A 20,313-nucleotide genomic window follows, 5' to 3' on the forward strand; every position below is an offset into this window, starting at 1 on the left:
TACGAAGTGAACATTGTACAGTCCTAGTTAATGACCCATATAAATGGTGGAGAAATTTCGGATGGTAATGGGCTTGAGTATCCGAGAAAGCCTTTTAACAAGGAGCTTCAACCTCAAGTATCCCACATCGGAAAGCTAAGAGACTTTGATAGAGGAATTGATAGTATAAATACACTTCACTCTGTAGGGAGTTTAAAATCACGCAGCCATGTGGTAAGCACAAAGCGAACTATTCTTTCGCCTTTTACTAAAGAATACCGTGTGCTCTCCACGCTAAGTGGCATACGCCTATTTTTGGAGGGCTCTCACTTTACAGTGGGACCCAACATCTACCCTAGTGTAAACTTTTTATGTGTGGCTAACGGTCTATCAATGGGCTCAAGGCACCAAAGCTCATAAAATGTGGCTATATATGTTTGGCAATATCTTCTTAATTTCTTAAATGTGGCTATGTTTCTCTCTCCAATATTTTGAGAATTACCCTTATGTTATTATGTATTAACGATCTATCGAATGATATATCCTTTTCTTCTTTTTATGTCGCGTTGATTCCACAACTTGCAAATCCTTTGTTTCGTTTTTTGGCTGTTGTTTCTTTTGAATCACAACTTGCAAGTTGCGAAGACAACCTATAGAGTCAACCCTTTGTTGTTGATGAATATTATTAGTTATTACATCAATATATGGAATCTATCTTTGACCTTATCAATCTTCTGGTCCTTCAGATACTTATATTCTCCAGTTGAAGTAAAGCTTATAACAACAGTTACGTTATAGAGATGTAATATTCATCAATAACGGTATATATCGATCCGCTAATTCGTTTAAGACTTCCATCTAAAACGTTTTTGTTTACATATTAAAACGTCATTTTTGGTGTTTCCTTTTCTTTCATGATTTCATAAGCTAAAAAAGAAATGTTGTTGTTGGCCATATTATAAGTTTCTTTATTTTTCATCGAAGATCCTGATTTAATTATTCATATATCTTTCTGCCAATCAACTTAAATTGTTTTTCAACTAATACTAGAGGCCTTCTATAAAAATTTATCCCCATTCATATAAAACAAAACTATACTAAAAAAAGCTATTACTTTGAATTATAAATCTTATCTCCAAATCTAAGCTAATTAATGTACAAGGTTGATTACTAGTCCTACAAACTATAATATTATAGAACATTTATTTGTTAAGATGAATGAATATATTGATTCCTTTGAAACAGGACACGGTTATAGAACTATATATAATGTTCTAGAACGACAAAAGTTATTTACAAATACTTTGGAAAGCATTTTGCATATTATTTGCCTCATAAACCTTCGTTGACTTTAGTGTGGGCACGAAATTAGGTCACTCACGGGAATTGTTTCGAGGATTCTACTTCATTTGATACGATCACCACTTTTAGTAGCGTACGTACCGCGTAACGATTTCGACAAGTTTTCTCCTTTTTCATATATAGGAAAATATATAAAATTAGTTTGGCTTTACAAAAGACAGAAAATGAACCATATGGGCATATGTATTCTTATTTTAATATTTTTTTATCGATATGGGTATTGCTTGAAGCCTGAAACTCCTTGCGAGTTTTTGATGAATTGATCTTTTTTTTTTTTTCCACTTGATGATCAATAGATCTTATTTTAAAATTTGAGGATGGTCGTCTTTGGTTGAAACCAAAACTGAGTAATGTTGTTGTCACATTTGGAGCCTTGTCGATTGAGAAAAAAATGCTATATATATTAATTTGGTACTGACCGTTACATTGCTCAGCGGTTCAGCCGTTTATTTATTCCTCTAACATTTTTAAATAAGCTATTTATAAAGAAATTTATAGGATCGGGCAAGGAGACTTCTGCTAAAATCGTCGAAGATGTTGAAGAATTTTTAGTGCCATACAAATTTAGGGTTAACGAAACTACACTCAATCCGAAAAACAAGCTATAGAACCGATCTTAGAAAGGATCTCCAACTGTTTTCAGATTAAAAAACAAAAATGTCTCTAACTATATCATAGCCAAAATAATTACTTTTTAATCTTTCCATATTTCATATTTTTCTTAAAAACAAAAACAAAACATATATATTCATGCACATATGATAGATAATATCAAGAAATTTTTAATAAATAAAGTCAGATATAATAGATGTGACAAATAATCTAAAAGACCGATCACATGTAGTCAAAGTTTTCAACTATAAATATGCAGAGATGACAGTTATAAGAGTCGCACAAAAAACTGCAAATCTTCACGTGTCTTCTCTTTTGTTTCATCACATGTTCTCTCCTTTCTTCACCTCTCTCTACAAATTTAATCCTTTCTCTTTTCGGCATCCCTAGGCCCCTTTGGCCTTTTCTTAAATACATCTCTCAGAAACAAAAAGTTTGTATACATACATTTCCACCTACACATCTTTGGCATGGACAAGAACAAGAACAAGAAAAAGATTGTTTCCGCTTCATCTTCGTCCTCATCTCTTTCGTCATTCGATCATATATTTGGGCCAAGAGTCTCTTCTTCGTCTTCTTCATCGGCCACTGGATTGTTCAAATCCATCTTCCCACCACCCTCTGCAGTACGTCATCTCAAGATTTCAACATTTGTGGGATACGTTAATCATTGTAAACATCTGCATGTTACATATACATGGTGTTTAGGAGCTCTTACTTAATATATATATATATATATATATATATATATATATATATATATATATATATATATAACAATTAAGTTGAACTACTCTCTAACTTTCTCTTATTGTGAACTAAAAGGATCAGTTGGGGAGGCAAGTGGACTTTGCAAGTCAAGGTGGACATGTGAAGTATCAATCTCCAAGTAATTAAACTTTCTCGAGTTATTTTTCGTTAAAGATTCGTTATACGTTAGAACTAGTCTATGCTCTTTTTAGCATTAAGACCTTAATTAGTGTGTCTATAGAATGTTATTTTCACTAATTCTAACTCAGTTCAAAACGTAGTCTTTTTCTGTCATATTGAAACTTATATACCTTAATTTGTGGGCTTACAATAATACGTAGATGCGAAAGGAGAAAGAAGCAATAAAAAGGAGAAAAAGAGTTACTATAATGAGGAAACAGAACCACCATGCCACTTGAGCTCATCCCTTTACTATGGAGGCCAAGAGACTTATTCCTCAACAACGACTACCACCCATGATACTGTAAGTCATAGTCGCATTATATATTACATACATATATAACACCTACATGACTAAACTTATATTCTCTACTTTCAAGATTTTGCTTTTCATCATATTTTTTTAATATATGCAGTACAAAAAGGATGGAGAGGAAGGCGATTCCAAACGCGCATCAAGAGGAAACTGGTGGGAAGGTAACTTTTAATATACTCCATCCTCTAACTTATTACTTTTATTTTGTGATAAATTCTTTCATTATATTTGTAAACCAAATTATACTTTTATTTTCCTACTTGGTGCAGGTTCGCTTTATTACTAGCAATCCTGGTTTACGAGCACCTGTTAAGGTACTTATAAATATTACATGGATTTTTTTTTCTACGAAATATCCAATGCTTTTCGCAAAAAATTTACTTAGATTAAAAGGAAAAACGTAAATTTTATTATTTGTGAACATTTTGCAGGTGCATGCATGGTCTTATCTTTATACGAAATCTGAAGGGTCGCTAGATAATAAAAAGAAAGCAAAATTTCCAAATGTCCTTAATTACAAATTTAAAAGAGTTTAGTATATTGTCTAAAAGAAGAGGGGCTTGTTCTTTACATGTTGATTCATTTTGTTTAACGACAAATGCAAACAACACGAAGAGAAGTCTCTTCCTGATGAAATTAATGTTTGGCTCCTTTTTAGTCAATTAATGTTTGTCTAATAGTGTATGTAAGGGAAAAAATGATATGTATAACAGTGTCTACTACAATGTACTTAGCTTACTTTAATAAATAATGGATACAAATATTTTGCTCTTAGTAATATTATGTTTCGATCATCATCTTCCCGATCGAAACCGAGTTATCGGTGAGGTCGTTTCGAAGTTTCCGAAATTTCTAATTTCTAATTTCAATACTATACTTTTTTTTCATCTATCATTTAACATTCTCCTCAAAATATTTGCTAAATTAGAAATAGAAAAAAACATTATTGCCAGAACCATAGAAAAGGAAACTAAACCGTCGAACGAAAAAAAGTTAAATGGAAATTCGAACAATTTTTTTTTTGGCAAATAGAAATTCGAACATGAAAATGGGAAATTCGATAATGTAAACAACACAACGTAAAATGGAAAACCTCAAATCGCTCCTTCTATATATACGTTTCCCTGCTCATCATAATTTTCATCAAGCAACTCTTAATTTCCTCTGTCTTTCAAAGTTCAATCTCTTAATTTTTCTTTGCGATCTTTCGAAAGTTTCCACAATGGAGATGTTACTTGGTGGACAAGCAACCAATGGAGCTCTTCGTTCAAAGACGAAGATAATTTGTACTCTTGGACCGGTTTCAAGATCGGTGGAGATGATTGAGAAGCTTCTCAAGGCTGGTATGAACGTAGCCCGGTTCAATTTCTCTCATGGTTCTCACTCTTACCATCAAGAAACTCTCGATAATCTCCGAACCGCCATGGACAACACTGGTATTCTCTCCGCCGTCATGCTCGACACAAAGGGTCCTGAGATACGAACCGGGTTTCTCAAAGAAGGCAAACCGATACAGCTAAACCAAGGTCAAGAGATCACCATCTCAATTGATTACATGATAGAAGGAGATTCAAACGTTATCTCCATGAGCTACAAGAAACTTGCAGAAGACGTCAAACCTGGTGATGTGATTCTCTGTTCAGACGGCACAATCTCTTTAACTGTCTTGTCCTGTGACAAGTCTTTCGGTCTTGTTCGTTGCCGTTGCGAGAACTCTGCAATTCTAGGAGAAAGAAAAAACGTTAATCTTCCTGGAATTGTAGTTGATCTCCCAACACTTACTGAGAAAGATAAAGAAGATATCATCCAATGGGGAGTTCCGAACAAAATCGACATCATCGCTCTTTCTTTTGTTCGTAAAGGATCTGACCTAACTGAAGTTAGGAGGTTACTTGGAGAACACTCAAAGAACATCATGCTCATGTCAAAGGTGGAGAATCAAGAAGGGGTCATGAATTGTGAAAAGATTCTGGAGAATTCTGATGCTTTCATGGTGGCTAGAGGAGATCTTGGAATGGAGATTCCGATCGAAAAGATGTTCCTTGCTCAGAAAACAATGATCAAGATGGCTAATGCTCTTGGGAAACCAGTTGTCACAGCCACACAGATGCTTGAATCCATGACAGTATCTCCTCGTCCGACTAGAGCTGAAGCCACTGACGTTGCAAACGCTGTTCTTGACGGGACAGACTGCGTTATGCTTAGTGGAGAAACCGCTGCTGGAGCTCACCCTGAGGCTGCCGTGCTAACAATGTCAAGGATCTGTAAAGAAGCAGAGGATTTCATCGATTACGACATTCTCCACAAGAAAACCCTAGGAATGGTTTCGTTACCGTTATCTCCGATCGAGAGCTTAGCTGCTTCAGTTGTTTCGACGGCACAGAGTGTTTTTGCGTCGGCGATCGTTGTTCTCACCAAAGGCGGTTACACGGCGGAGCTTGTGGCTAAATACAGGCCGAGCGTTCCGATTTTGTCAGTGATTGTGCCAGAGATTGCTCAAGGGAATGATATGGAGATGTCGTGCTCAGACTCGGTGGCTCATGCGGCGAGACGTGGTTTGATTTACCGTAGGATTATTCCGGTGGTGGCGACGGGATCTTCGGCTAGGGATTCAAACAAAGATGCAACGGAGGAGATGATTAATTTGGCTATCGGATTCGCGAAGACGAAGGGAATTTGCAAGAATGGAGATTCGATTGTGGCGTTGCACAAGATTGATGGTTCCTCTGTTGTTAAGATAGTGACCGTGGAGTAATCAAGTTTTACGCTAGTCAATAATAAAGTCATTAAACTTTAATTTCGGTTAAGCTTTTTGGTTTAACCATTGTTTTTGGTCACATGATAATAAAGTTTTAAACAGATTCATTATTTGTTTTTGGTCACATGATAATAAAATTTTAAACAGATTCATTACAAATTCGAATAACACCCAAAGACACTAATAATTTTATTAACATTTTACCATTCCTGGTGTTTATCTTAAAAGAAGATGGTCTTTTGACTCTTGTTTGATCTAATAATAAGATATGAGATTGTGTATCGATCAATCAACAAATACATTATATAAAAACGAATTGTGCTTGGTTCTTAACTCCTTGAGACAGGACAACAACAACAACAACAACATAAAGAACGTGTTGTGTGATACAGACAGAAAGAATCTAAATCCAAATTTTTTAACTTAACATTCAACCCCGGAGATAATTGGCCAATGCTTTCTTTGGACCAAACCCGCAACGTTCTCTAATGTTCCTCCCAGAGAGAAACGGAGCTCTTTCTCCTCCTCTTCCTCCGTTGATGGGGCTTATCAACGGCATTGGTGAATAACTTGGAGTCGATGCAGAGAAAGATAGAGTTCTGTACGGAGTTGACGTGCCTGAGAATGACACAGAGAACAGCGATGGAGCAGAAAGTTTCTCCCTTAGAGAGCCTGAACCACCACTAGCTGCTTCTTTAGACAACAATCTCAACTTGTCTGAACAAGAATCATCATCACCATCACCATCATCTTTGCTGATGTCATCCATGAACAACACTTCCTCTATGCGTACACCAATGCTATACGCTAAACTCTCTAATACCCTTGAGTAGCTCTCAAGTATAGACTTTCCTACATCCTGCAAGAACAGTTTAGATTTCATTCTTTCGTGTTTTAAGTGTGTGATGTGAAAAAGTCAATGAATCAAACCTTGTTGTATTGGATCTTGCTTGTGTCTAAAGCTGTTTGTCTAAGTCCCGGGAAACGTTGCTTGAGACGGATCAATAAGCTTTCTGCTCTCTCCGCAAATATTTCCCTTTTGTCACCATCGGTTTGATGCATCATCATCTCCTTCACTATCATCCCCCATCTTGTACTTGTGGATCGATACAGAGATATCAGATGCCTCGAGTGAGCTCTTCTCCTCCAAACGTACATTGATGCTTCTACTCGGTTCGCCATTTCTACAACCGCAAGCTCAGATGAAAGATCTATTGATTCTAGCAAGTGATCCGCAGAGAAGTTATCCGATGTGATGTTTCTATATAGAAAATCTCCAAGACAAGATCTTCCGTTCTGCAAAATAGGAACAATTCAGCTAGAGGAAATTATATTAAGTTTGGCTCTGAGATTAAGTTTGGCTCTGAGATTAAGTTGTTTCTTACCTTTGGAAGGGCTTCAAGGTATGATTGTGGAACTTCCATTTCAGCTAAAGCAATGCTGTTGATTGACATACAAGCTTTCAAGATTTGGTTGGTGAATTCGCGAGTATGATCCAGTTTCTTCCTAGTTTGTTCGGTAAGTCCATCGGATGGCACACGCGGCAGCGGAAGCCACCATTTGTCTCCGTCTTCACGGAAAGAGTTAGACCTTGCAGATTCCGCAGCTACAATCCCTTGATCAACGTACCAGAACTCTGTTTCTCCAAAACTATCTAATATTTCCTAAAGACGTCAAAAACAGAACTCTATTAAGAACTCACATTTGAAACCCCTCATGAGAACAGAACAACAAGGAAGGATCAGATTCTTACAATAAGCATATTGTCTAGCTTCCTAAGAGCAGGAAGACAAGTAAAGAGATCTGATCTTGGTCTGCAGTTCATCACCTTAAAATCCACCAAATCATCAATGAAACAGAACACAATCACTAAATGCTTAAGCTTGAAAATGAAATTACCTCAATCTTGTTTCCATTGGGGAAATTCTGAAAGGAAGGTACCAATTCAACAATGTGATCACTAACAGAAAGAAGAACTTCGATTTCTCTTCTCCACATTAATTTTTTCTCACTAGGGATTGGCTCTAGCCTCCATTGTTGTCCCAATATTGCAGCTTTCATCACATTGAAATCAAAAGTTAGACTCATAAGTAAAGTAAGATATCAAAGAAACATCAAACTAAAGTATGGAACTTCGAAATAAAACTACCATAGAGATTGGTAATGGCATTAGAAATAGCCAAAGCAGGACAAACTCCTTCACCAGAACCAGACATGTCTTCACCAAGCAACAACTTCGCCATTCTCTCTTTCAACAACTCAATCTCTACAAAAACAAATCAAAATGTCAAAACTTTAAGTCGTCTTCGAGAGAGATTGATTATTAGCTAATGTTCACGATTTTCACAAACCTGAAGTCTCTGTTCCAACTCTCTTAAACCCAAAATCATCGATCTTTGTCGGAGTTTTCTTCTTCATTTTACCAGAACTCTTCCTCCATGAACCTTGTCCTAACGGCCATCCAAGAATCTGCGATTTCGTCGGAGGTGATGAAACAGATCTCTCAGCTACAGAAGACCTCCCGGAGCTCGATCCAACACCAGAACTTGAGCTGCTAAGACTTGAATCAGTCGTTGACTCAGTCACTGAGTCAATCAAACCAATGATACGTTTACTAGTCTCACCAAATCTTTTCGATCCCTCAAACCCGATACAGCTATTATCCTCCATTTTCGCTAACAAAAAGAAATAAAGATTGAGTTTTTTTAGATACCCAGAAAAAAGGAAGCAGAGATCATAGAGAAGAAGAAGAAGAATAGTAATTATTGTGGTCCATGAATTCGAGAAAAATTCTGATTGTTTTAATTGTTTGTGTTGTTTTTTGTTCTGTCTTCAAAAAATTTGAATCTTAACGTCTCTCTTCGATTTTTATAATATTAAAAAGAAATAGTGAGTCATCAAAGTAGCCGTTATAATCTGCCACGTCAGATTTCGGACAAAAAGTGTTCCGTGATCTTCCCGCAGTCTTAAGTCCAAAAACTCAAAACCAAGAGAGTCCATTGGAATTTCTCCATTTCATTTGTTTGGTGAGATATTAATTATTCTTTTTTATAAATGTTTCCGTTAAACTTCTTTTGATCGCATAGATAATTTTCTACTGAATAAAGTATGTTATCGTGATACTGATTTAAATATTTTAAGAGGTAACTTCTTTGGTTTTTTTGCTTAAGAGTTGTTGTGAATAGATATTATTATTATTTGACGGTATGTTAACACATTTACAAAACTACATTGATTGGTCTATAGATGCATATATTCCATTTTGGATAAATTATTGTCACGTTCGTTTCGCAAATTTCTGCCACACTGATTATCACAATTAAGAATATGTTCATTTTATAGTTGCGAACAATTTGATTACCGTGAATCGGGTTAATTTTGTAGTTCGTAGTGATAACGATTCAACAATATAAATTTTATAATGTTAAATCTCTTACAAATTAAAATTTGTAAACCGTTTTTGCTAAAAATTACCGTTGACCAACCAATTATAAAAACAAACAAGGTTTAGTTGAATAGTTAATAACAATTGCAAAAAAAAGAAGAACATAATGAGTTTTGTAAGCCTATTCTAATTTCTATTTAGTATGATATTTTCTTTTTGAGTTTACATGTTTAAGTCCACAAAAATTTGTTATTGAACTTTTTTCAATAGGCTTTATATTAGTTGGAGTTGGATTTGAGTTATATATTAGAAACTTTTTTTCTAAACTTCCGATGAGAGACCTTTGGTTTGTATCCAACAATCTTCCTTTCAAACTAAAGACCACGAACTAATGCCTCCTCTTCAACAAAATTTTGGCACTTTCTTATTCGTGAAAATTTTGAGATACCTTCTTATCGTGTCATGCTTGAGAGGTTTTCCCACACCGATCATAGTCCAAGCCATAGATCTACTTTTTCGACATATATTCTGATACCATTTAACGGGTTTTCTAAGGCCATTCCAACTCTCATTTAATATGATATTGTCCTTTTTGGGCTCACATGTTCAAACCCGCAAAGATTTGTTATTGGACTCCTTCCAAAAGGCCTCATACTAGTTGGAGTTGAATTTAGTTTATATATCAAAAACTCTTTTTTCAAACTTTCGATGTGGAACCTTTGGTTTGTATCCAACACAACATATATCGAATATTTCTAACTAAACATTTTATTACTCGAATGTTGCCAGAAACTAAAAAAGCAAAAAACTATCAAAATTATATTTTTGGATCGTTTTAAATTAGTATAATTTACAATGTCGTATAGAAGTGAGATATAAGTCATGTAACAACAAAAATAAACCGATTGGTCTTTGTTTTCTGGATACTCCGTACGAATCTTTCCATTTGATTAGAGATCCATTTGATTATTTAATTTGGTATGGTGACTGGTGAGGTAGTCTTATTAGGCGTATATTTTATACACACAAAACAAAAATCATAGTTATTTACGTAATTTATTTAAATTTATGGCTATTTATAAAGTAGTCTTTCTTTCAACTATATGTAAACGGTTATATCAATATCCTTTTTAGATTAGTAAGTCTATATGTTTAGTCAACCTTCCTTCGTTTAAATAAATATTCCAATAATATATATATATATATATACATACCACATACGCACAAAGTGAATGGTCAACAAACAACATTTCAAAACTTACAAAATAAGGCTTAAAAATCTTCTAATAAAGTGACAGTTAAAAGATTGATTTACTTCCAAAACTGTAAATTAATATATAATATATACTCCGAATTGTATTTCTTACCAAACATATGAATTTTATTATTGCAGAATATTTGAATATGAAATTTATGACTTGTTATATATGTATGTTTAGTCATACTTCTTTAACAATGACAATTTTTGTTCAAACTTTCTTCATTTAGTATATTCATTCATATACTTTGAAGGAAAAAATAGATATTTTCATAATTTATAATATATATTCATATGTATGTTCTTGTCAATATATATTATTCATAATTTATTTACACAGACTAAATTCAATGCACTAATTAACGTTACCTAAACTAATCACCTCTCTTCTTCGGGGTTATAAATAGCGAGCTTATAAGTTCTACTTAACCATTCCAGCCTAATTTACATGACCATGGCTTCCATTACCAATTCTCATCTTACATTGTTGTTTCTAATCTCTTCTACTTTTATTATTTTTACGTTAGCACTAGAATTTTCAGATGTTACAGCAGAAGCACCAGACGGCTTCTTACCTTTAGCCAAAAAGCATGTTGTAATTCGCAATACTGTAAAAAATGGAGAAGAGTTGAATATACATTGCAAATCCAGTGAAAATAATTTGGGGCATATCCATCTTAAACATGGGCATACTTGGGATTTCAGATTTCTTGTTAACATATCAAAATCTACAAAATTTCGTTGTCATTTTTGGTGGTATGCAGGCAATAAGAAATTTTTTAATTACTGGTTTGATATATTTACAGTATCCAGAGATGATAAACCATCCGGAAGATATCCAGTTTGTCAAGAATGCATTTGGGATTTAAGCGATTACGGTCCTGAAGGCTATATTTATCGTATAAATCGTGATAAATCAGAGCCTTGGTGTTTTCCAATGGACGATGAACCCTAAAAAAAAGAAAAAAATAGTCTTGTTCAACATATTTTATCTAATAAATGTTGTCATTATAATTTATTGAATAAAATAATGTCATTAATACTATTCGAGCTCTCTTTAATTGAAGTGTTTATATCCACAAATGCAAAAAAAAAAAGAAAAGAAAAAGAAATATATATATATATATATATATATATATATATACGTTTATGTTGATGAATCATTTGCAACCTAAGTTTCTAACCCTATGTGCCAACTTTTTAGAATGTCGTTGTTCCAAATTTCAAAAGTCTAATGAATCTAAGAAACATGATGAGCTAATTAATCAATCCAAATTCTAAAATCATCTTCAACAAGTCCTCAAACCCTCAAATTTGAGGGTATTTTGAATTCTAACAAGCCCTCATATCCTTATTTTTTAAGGGTGTGAATAATGCACTATTCACACCCTTAAAGTCTTTCTTATATTTCATTTTACTCCTTCTAATTTATATATCTTACGTATAGTTATATTCAATTCAATTATTTCAAATATAACCATATAATTCAAATACATTGAAATTAAAACTGAAATTATTAAGAAAAATTCTTTCTAATGCCCTTTTCATGATGCCACTTTTCAACTCTACCATTTTTTTAGCCATTTTTATTTTTATCCTTTTTAAAATTTTAATGACCATTTTACCCTTATTTGGAAATGTTTTAGGTTAACAAAATGAAATATTAATATTTTTCGCCTGAAATATTAATATTTTTTTGCCTAAAATATTCCAAAACAAATTTCCCGACAAAATTTTTTGAAAAAAAAAATTTCCTCCAAAATGTTTAAAAAGATTTACAAAGGATTTTAAAAGAGTTTAAAAAGATTTACAAAGGATTTTAAAAGAGTTTTAAAATATTTATAAGGGATTTTAAAAGGGTTTTAAAAAATTTACAAGAGATTTTAAAAGGGTTTTAAAAGATTTACAAGAGATTTTACAAGGTTTTAAAAGATTTACAAATGCTTTTTAAAGATTTTAAAAGGGTATAAAATTGTTTTAAAAATATTTTAAAATATTTACAAGGGGTTTTAAAAGGGTTTTAAAAGATTTACAATGAACTTTAAAAGGGATTTCAAATATTTACAAGGGATTTTAAAGAGTTTTAAAAGATTTACAAAAGTTTTTAAATTTTTTTTAAAGGGTTTAAAAGTGTTTTAAAAGATTTACAAATGATTTTAAAAGAGTTTTAAAAGATTTACAAGAGATTTTTAAAGGGTTTAAAAGGATTTTAAAAGGGTTTAAAAGGGTTTTAAAAGATTTTTAAAGAATTTACAAGAAGACCCTTTAAAAACTCTCGTAAATCTTTTTAAAACCTTTTAAAATCCCTTGTAAATCTTTTAAACCCTTTTAAAATTTCTTGTAAATATTTTAAAAACCCTTTTAAAATTCCATGTAAATCTTTTAAAACCCTTTTAAAATCTCTTATAAATCTTTTTAAATCCTTTTAAAATTCCTTGTAAATATTTTAGTACCCTTTTAAAATCCATTGTAAATCTTTTAAAACCCTTTTAAAATCTCTTGTTAATCTATTTCCCGCAAAAACAAATTTGCAAGGAATTTTAAAAGCATTTTTTGGCGGAAAAAAATATTTGTTACGAAAAACAATTTGGCGAGATTTTTTTTTTTGGCCGGAAATAGTTTGACGGAAATTTTTTTTTTTGGCGAGAAAAATAAATTTGGTGGGAAAATTTTAGTTTCCAATTACATGTTCATATTAAATAAGGATAATTTGGTCATTTTGTTCAAGAGAATGTATTTTTAAAAATGGACAACATAAAGAGGTATTGTTTAAAAGTGGTAGTAAAAAAAGGATAGTTTTGTAAATCTCCCAATTATTAATATAAAAGATATAATGTTTCGAAACAAAGTTTATACAACAATGATTTCACATTAAGCAATTTAACACACATTAAAATTAACATTTCAATAATAATTATATACATGAACACACAAGTTTTTTTCTGTTTTTTTTTCTAATTTATATATAATTTCGTAGTAACATGTGAAGTTATTGCTTTTCTATATTTGTTCAGACATATTTTTTTTTAAAATATATGTTTTCTATTTTTTTATGAAGTTTTATCATTATGGGAAATTATTGTTAATATTGAGGCCTATAATATAAATACAGATAAATTTTAGAAATAGATTTGAGGGTGTGTTGTTGGAGTAAGATCATCTCCAAGAGATACTGAACCCCTTCAAATATAAAGTTTTTATATATCCAAGAGATACTCTAATACTTCATAATTTAGAGTATTGAATAGTGATACTCCATACTTTAAATTTGAAGTATCATATTTTTTTATTTGCATTTTTAAGTTCCTAAAATTATATGTTTCATAAATAAGCATACAAATTACTTTGTTTATCATTTTAGTCCTTAAATTTTTATATATTCAAAATATTTCACATATAGCTTATAAATTTAATTGTTACATATAAAATTAAATATATACCTTTCAAATAAAATTAAAATATTAATATTTTAAAATATAACATAGAATTAAAAACAAATATTACACAACAAACTATTATATTAAAAATTTAATACAAAATCAAGCAACATAATTATAATAAAATTACATGAACACATATATAATACACAAATTACAATATTACAACAATACTAATATTTAGGTAAATTTGAGTTAGTTATAAAATTTATATGGTTTTAAAATAATTATGAACAATATAAGGAGTATAATGCAAAATACAAATTTTAAAAACTTTTAAAAACTTCATATTTGAAGTATACTCTTGGAGAAGAAACTTCAAATTTTTTTTGCGGGAAATAGATTTACAAGGAATTTTAAAAGTGTTTTAAAAGATTTACAAGGGATTTTAAAATGGTTTAAAAATGTTTACAAGAGATTTTAAAGGGCTTTAAAAGATTTATAAAGGTTTTTAAAGATTTTTAAAGGATTTAAAAGAGTTCTTAAAGATTTACAAGAGATTTTAAAAGTGTTTAACAAGATTTACAAGAGATTTTAAAAGGTTTTAATAAAATTTACAAGAGTTTTAAAAGGGTATTCTTGTAAATTCTTTAAAAATCTTTCAAAAATCCTTGTACATCTTTTAAAACCCTTTTAAAATTTCTTGTAAATGTTTTAAAACCCTTTTAAAATCCCTTGTAAACCCTTTTAAAATCCCTTGTAAATCTTTTAAAACACTTTTAAACACTTTAATTTTTTTTTAAAAACTTTTGTAAATCTTTTAAAGCCCTTTAAAATCCTTTGTAAATATTTTAAAACCTTTTAAAATTCTTTGTAAATGTTTTAAAACCCTTTTAAAATCACTTGTAAATATTTTAAAACCCTTTTAAAATCCCTTGTAAATCTTTTAAAATCCCTTTAAAATCCCTTGTAAATATTTTAAAATCCCTTGTAAATCTTTTAAAACTCTTTTAAAATCCCTAATAATTCTATTACCCGCCAAAAAAAAAAATTTTGCGGAAAAAATATTTTTGAAAAAAAGTTTTAGCGGGAAAATTTTTGTTTCGAATTTTGGCGGGAATTATTTTTTTCGAAAATCTTTTGCGGGAAATTTTTTTTTTTGAAAATTTTTGGCTGGAAAATTTTAGCGAGAAATTTATTTTGAAATATTTTAGGCGAAAAATATTAATATTTCATTTTGTTAACCTAAAACAATTTCCAAATAGGGGTAAAATGGTCATTAAAAAATTAAAGATGGTAGAAATAAAAATGGCAAATAGGAAAAGGTAGAATTGATAAAGGGTACCGTGCAAAGGGCATTCTGAGCAATTATTCATTTTTTAAACCAATGAAACTCTTTTAAATCAATGATATTTGTAGAGAAAGTTGCCTTGCTCAACAGTCTTGCGTTCTTCAGAATGTATGTAGCCTCTTCTTTCTCTTCTTCCCTTTCCCAACGGTATCTTGTCCACACAAATGTCTCGAGGTGAGACAACAAACATTGAGGAACATTCTTTGGTTGATTCCATTTCCCGACAACCACACCATCTTTCCTAAATAAAGGCGCTTGCTGATGAGACCAAACACGAGACAAATGCAATTAGTGTATATCTCGTTATTAGACCAAAACTAATCGATCGTAAAATGTTAGCTAGCTGAATAATAATGAAATGTCTTACACCAATGAGCTTAAGGATTGGTGTAATTTAGAGGCTCTAAGAGCTAAGGAGAGTCTGATCCAAGATAAGATGGATCAAATTTGAATACAAGCTGGCATGAATTTGAAGTCCTGACCACACCATCCAATCCGTTGAGCACCTTAAGTCTCTCTTTCAACTTATTGAGCCCTTCCGATTCAATGGGATTTGTCGTGAAAGTTTCCTTCTTCAACCGTCTTCCGTTCTTGAGAATATATGTAGCTATTTCTTTCTCTTCTTCTCTTCCCCAATCCAATCTTCTCCACACAAATGTCTCTAATTGTGACAACAAACATTCAGGGACATCCTTTGGCTCATTCCATTTGCCGCTAACCAAACCATCTTTATGAAAATTCTGACTTCGCTGAGACCATAGTGTATATATATAGAAACATTGTGATAACAAAGAACTCCGAAAGGTTACCTTCAAGGGTGATAAATTCAATAACAGACGTGTGACTGAAGTGAAAGATCCAAGAAACTTCTCAATGGTTATAGATGTAACTTCAGCGATATTTGCCTCAACCAACTCCGGCGCATTCAGCTGAATGTTCGCTGGAAATAAAATAATAGAGCTGAATATTTTTTTTTTTTAATCTAGTAAAGGAGGAAAAGAGACAAAAGATAGGGTTTTAATTATAAAATAAAATGAGGGTAAAAAAGACTTAATTGTTTTTGAAAAACATATTTGACTAATCTACAAGAAAAAGGAATAGATGGACAAATTTTTTTGTAGATATCCTTTAGATTTAATTTCCCCTACTTTATATTTGAAGTTTGCATACTCTATATATGAAGTATCTCTTATAGATGCTCTAAGTGACCCTCAAACCCTTATTTTGAAGGTTTGCCACCTCTTAAAATGAGGGTCGTTGTTGGAGATGATCTAACAAACTATTGTTTAAAAAAAAAGTTATATCTTATCTAATAAAAATGTTACCATCAAAATTAATTGAATAAAATAATACATTCGTGTGTTCAAATGTGTAGTCGTTTCCTTTCTTTGAAGCGTTTATATATCACACAAGTCCTCTTTGTTTTAATTTCTTTGAAGTTCTTATATATCACATAAGCAAATTAAGGTTTCTAACTCTACCAGTTGTTTCTGACTGGTTTTCCAATTTCATGGAGATGCTTCCGAGTTTGTCTCAATCCAAGAAACATGACACCCAACGTATCATCCAAATTCTATATAATAAAAAAAACCGACAGGCAACAACCCCCACGTTTGAATCCTGTAGAGTGACATTTCAATCCTATTTTCAACTCCAATAGAAATCGATACGCTTATATATGTTTACTTAGTCTTTATTTTCTTTTGCACCTTCAAAGTTTTGATGGTTGGTTTCTATTTTGCTTGTGAGTAGTTGAGTACTATATCACGCCGTGTTTCTGCTATCTTGCTCTCTCATTTATGTCTCTGTAGTTCTGTAGTTGTTAGTGATGACGATTCACCAATATAAAATTTATAATGTTAATCTTACAAATTAAAATGTGTTAACCGTTTTTGCTTAAAATTGCCGTTGAACCATAAATTATAGAACAAGCAAGATTTAGTTGATTACAATATCTTTTTTTAGATAAGTAAGTCTATATGTTTAGTCAACCTTTCTTCGTTTAGATATATTCATATAATTATTTTTATATTCATATAATTACATGTGCATCGTATATATATATACCCCATACGCACACGGTGAATGGTCAGTAAACAAAATTTCTCTTTTTTTTTTTTTCTTTTTTTTTTGGTTGTCAATCCCAACAAACAAAATTTCTAAACCTACAAAATAAGGCTTAAAAATCTTCTAATAAAGTCACGGTGATTGGGCCTGTTCTTCTCCCAATCGCCGCGACTCAAGTTAGCGACTGAAAAAAGCACTGGATTTATCTAATTAGTGTCGCTAAAGTTAAAGCAGCGACAGATAAAAAAAAGGCAACGGCATTAAATTCGAAAAAGAGATGTCGCCGGTGAACGCTGGTTTTTTCAGCGACTTCATCTCCATCGTTTATAAAACTAAAGTTGTCGCTGGTTTTCTCTGCCAGCTGTATTATGAGCCTATTCTTTTAATTATAAAGCATTTAAACCTCTATTTTTCTGGTCGCTGTCGCTAATTGAGCGATTGAGGAAAGAACAGGCCCTAAAAGATTGATTTACTTCCAAAACTGTAAATTAATATATAATATATACTCCGAATAGTATTTCTTACCAAATATATGAATTGTATTACTTACCAAATATATGAATTGTATTTCTTATACAATTCCGGTCAAAATTACCATATATATGAATTGTATTTAACAATGACTAATGTCATATTTCTTTAACAATGACAATTTTGGTCAAACTTCCTTTTTTTTTCTTTTCCTGTCAAACTTCCTTCATTTTCAAGGGAAAAAAAATAGATATTTTCATAATTTATAATATATACTCATGTTCTTGCCAATATATATTATTCATAATTTAAATAACATAGACTAAATTCAATGCACTTAATGTTACCTAAATTAATCACCTTTCTTCTACAGTAATAAATAGCGAGCTTATAAATTCTACCTAAACATTCTAGCCTAATTTACATAATCATGGCTTCCATTACTAATTCTCATCTTATATTATTGTTTATAATCTCTTCTACTTTTATTGTTTTTACGTTAGCATTAGATTTTTCAGATGTTCCAGCAGAAGCACCAGATGGCTTTTTACCTTTAGCCAAAAAGCATGTTGTAATTCGCAATACTGTAGAGAATGGAGAAGGGTTGAATATACATTGCAAATCCAGTGAGGATGATTTGGGACATATCCATCTTAAACATGGGCATACTTGGGATTTCAGGTTTCATGTTAACATGTCAAAATCTACAAAATTTCGTTGCCATTTTTGGTGGTATGCAGGCGGTAATGATTTTTTCAATTACTGGTTTGATATATTTAAAATATCTAGAGATGACAAACCATCAGGAAAATATCCTGTTTGCAAAGAATGCATTTGGGAGTTAAACCGATACGGTTTTGAAGGCTATATTTGTCGTATAAATCGTGATAAATCAGATCTTTGGTGTTTCTCGATGGACGATAAACCTTAATAAAAAGAAAAAAAATATTATTGTTCAACATATTTTATCTAATAAATATTGTTATTAAAATTGATTGAATAAAATAATGTTATTGATACTATTCGAGCTCTCTTTAATCAAAATGTTTATATCCAAAAATGCCAAAAAAAAAAATCGTTTATGTTGTTGAATCCTTTGCAACCTAAGTTTCTAACTCTATGTGCCAACTTTTTAGAATGTGGTTGTTCCAAATTCCAAAAGTCTAATGAATCTAAGAAACGTGATGAGCTAATGAATCAAATTCCAAAAGTCTCTCCACTAACAAATTATTGATTTTAAAAAAGAAAGCTATAAAAATGTTACCATCAAAATTGATTGAATAAAATAATACATTCATGATGTTCAAATGTGTAGTAGTTTCCGTTCTTTGAAGCGTTTATATATCACACAAGTCCTCTTTGAATTAACTTGAAATATATTTTTTCTGAATAAATCTCTTTGAAGTTTTTATATATCACATAAGCAAATTAAGGTTCCTAACTCTAACAGTTGTTTCTGACTGGTGTTCCAATTTCATGGAGATGCTTCCGAGTTCCTACATCACACACTCCATTAGGAGTCTCAATCCAAGAAAGATGATAGCCAACGTATCATCCAAATTCTATTAAAAAAAAGGCGACAGGCAAGAACCCCCACGTTTACATCTTGTAGAGTGGCAGTTCAATCCTATTTTCAACTCCAATAGAAATCAATACGCTTATATATGTTTACCCAGTGTTTATTTTCTTTTGCAACCTTCAAAGTTTTGATGGGTTGTTTCTATTTTGCTTGTGAGTAGTTGAGTACTCTCTTGCTCTCTCATATATGTCTCTGTAGTTCTGTAGTTGTTAGTGATAACGATTCACCAATATAAAATTTATAATGTTAATCTTACAAATTAAAATGTGTTAACCGTTTTTGCTTAAAATTGCCGTTGAACCATAAATTATAAAAACAAACAAGATTTAGTTGATAACGATTACCAAATAAACAACATATTACTACTCTTTCAATTTACGTGATTTCTAAAATTCATGGCTATTAGCCTATTACTACTCTTTCAATTTTATAAATGTGCCCGGTCACTGTCTCCTTTGTTTCTCATTCTCTGGAATCTAAACAACATCTTTTCTTTGACTGTGTATTTGATGATATTGTGCATTGGTTAGGTCACCTACGTCTAAAGCCAGGCTCAATACAATCTGTAAATTGATCTTCATAGCCCAAGAGATAAATATAATTTACCAATAATGTAAAATTAAATTAGTTATTTAATTCTAAGAAAACTCGTGGAATATGTTGAAAATAGATATGAGAAGATTTTGTTTAAATACAAATACATTAGTTACTAGTTCAGAATCGTATGCTATGTAGACTTGCTTCTCCAGATGTTTTTGACTACCAAATGTTACAACTTCATATCACATCAGGTTCCCATATCTAACGCTAATATCTACACTGGTCACTTCTTCAGATCAACTTTCATTAACAACATAAAAATCATATA

General features: G+C 31.6%; 6 protein-coding genes and 2 non-coding genes across 9 annotated transcripts; 6 read left to right on the top strand and 2 right to left on the bottom strand.

Annotated features, from left to right (window-relative positions):
- Positions 1-199: 199 nt before the first annotated feature.
- Positions 200-481, top strand: AT3G08565. The gene has a single exon (NR_143933.1). It is a non-coding gene; the product is annotated as an uncharacterized misc_RNA (transcript).
- A 1,698-nt stretch (positions 482-2,179) lies between these two features.
- On the top strand, positions 2,180-4,025 carry AT3G55646 (TPRXL). The gene is made up of 6 exons (NM_001035788.3): positions 2,180-2,579; positions 2,779-2,842; positions 3,045-3,187; positions 3,300-3,360; positions 3,469-3,513; positions 3,631-4,025. The coding sequence occupies exons 1-5, from the start codon at positions 2,424-2,426 to the stop codon at positions 3,483-3,485; spliced, it is 441 nt and encodes a 146-aa protein (NP_001030865.1). The 5' UTR covers positions 2,180-2,423; the 3' UTR covers positions 3,486-3,513; positions 3,631-4,025.
- Positions 4,026-4,421: 396 nt separating this feature from the next.
- AT3G55650 (Pyruvate kinase family protein) lies at positions 4,422-5,954 on the top strand (the record flags this gene model as incomplete). The annotated part of the gene is made up of 1 exon (NM_115423.1): positions 4,422-5,954. The coding sequence occupies one exon, from the start codon at positions 4,422-4,424 to the stop codon at positions 5,952-5,954; it is 1,533 nt and encodes a 510-aa protein (NP_191124.1).
- A 176-nt stretch (positions 5,955-6,130) lies between these two features.
- On the bottom strand, positions 6,131-8,821 carry ROPGEF6 (ROP (rho of plants) guanine nucleotide exchange factor 6). 2 transcript variants are annotated; one of them, NM_115424.3, is made up of 7 exons: positions 8,309-8,821; positions 8,107-8,223; positions 7,857-8,011; positions 7,711-7,785; positions 7,343-7,621; positions 6,888-7,253; positions 6,167-6,816 (listed from the first exon to the last, which is right to left on the bottom strand). In NM_115424.3, the coding sequence occupies exons 1-7, from the start codon at positions 8,625-8,627 to the stop codon at positions 6,388-6,390; spliced, it is 1,740 nt and encodes a 579-aa protein (NP_191125.1). In that variant the 5' UTR covers positions 8,628-8,821; the 3' UTR covers positions 6,167-6,387. The 2 variants fall into 2 exon arrangements, with proteins under 2 accessions (NP_001325478.1, NP_191125.1); NM_001339743.1 differs by having other exon boundaries at positions 6,131-7,253; positions 8,309-8,780.
- Positions 8,822-11,006: 2,185 nt separating this feature from the next.
- AT3G55665 (Plant self-incompatibility protein S1 family) lies at positions 11,007-11,672 on the top strand. The gene has a single exon (NM_001084830.2). It carries the CDS (start codon positions 11,049-11,051, stop codon positions 11,553-11,555), a length of 507 nt encoding a protein of 168 aa, NP_001078299.1. The 5' UTR covers positions 11,007-11,048; the 3' UTR covers positions 11,556-11,672.
- Positions 11,181-11,284, top strand: U5.4. Its single transcript, NR_141463.1, has one exon. It is a non-coding gene; the product is annotated as an other RNA (small nuclear RNA).
- Positions 11,673-15,349: 3,677 nt separating the features above from the next.
- Positions 15,350-16,840, bottom strand: AT3G55670 (F-box/FBD/LRR protein; the record flags this gene model as incomplete). The annotated part of the gene is made up of 4 exons (NM_115425.1): positions 15,350-15,586; positions 15,811-16,068; positions 16,138-16,268; positions 16,810-16,840. The coding sequence occupies 4 exons, from the start codon at positions 16,838-16,840 to the stop codon at positions 15,350-15,352; spliced, it is 657 nt and encodes a 218-aa protein (NP_191126.1).
- A 1,456-nt stretch (positions 16,841-18,296) lies between these two features.
- Positions 18,297-18,797, top strand: AT3G55672 (Plant self-incompatibility protein S1 family; the record flags this gene model as incomplete). Its single annotated transcript, NM_001125375.1, has 1 exon — positions 18,297-18,797. One exon carries the CDS (start codon positions 18,297-18,299, stop codon positions 18,795-18,797), a length of 501 nt encoding a protein of 166 aa, NP_001118847.1.
- Positions 18,798-20,313: the final 1,516 nt, after the last annotated feature.

Source organism: Arabidopsis thaliana, chromosome 3 (genome assembly GCF_000001735.4).
Source record: "Arabidopsis thaliana chromosome 3, partial sequence".
Lineage (NCBI taxonomy): Eukaryota > Viridiplantae > Streptophyta > Magnoliopsida > Brassicales > Brassicaceae > Arabidopsis > Arabidopsis thaliana.

Excerpts from the sequence above, each read along its gene's own strand:
- AT3G55646 (NM_001035788.3), top strand. The coding sequence starts at position 2,424 with ATGGACAAGAACAAGAACAAGAAAAAGATTGTTTCCGCTTCATCTTCG. Across the intron at positions 2,580-2,778 it reads TCTTCCCACCACCCTCTGCA|GATCAGTTGGGGAGGCAAGT; the intron begins GTACGTCATCTC and ends GTGAACTAAAAG. Across the intron at positions 3,188-3,299 it reads CGACTACCACCCATGATACT|TACAAAAAGGATGGAGAGGA; the intron begins GTAAGTCATAGT and ends TAATATATGCAG.
- ROPGEF6 (NM_115424.3), bottom strand. The coding sequence starts at position 8,627 with ATGGAGGATAATAGCTGTATCGGGTTTGAGGGATCGAAAAGATTTGGT. Across the intron at positions 8,012-8,106 it reads TGCCATTACCAATCTCTATG|CTGCAATATTGGGACAACAA; the intron begins GTAGTTTTATTT and ends ATGTGATGAAAG. Across the intron at positions 7,622-7,710 it reads AGCTAGACAATATGCTTATT|GAAATATTAGATAGTTTTGG; the intron begins GTAAGAATCTGA and ends TGACGTCTTTAG.
- AT3G55665 (NM_001084830.2), top strand. The coding sequence starts at position 11,049 with ATGACCATGGCTTCCATTACCAATTCTCATCTTACATTGTTGTTTCTA.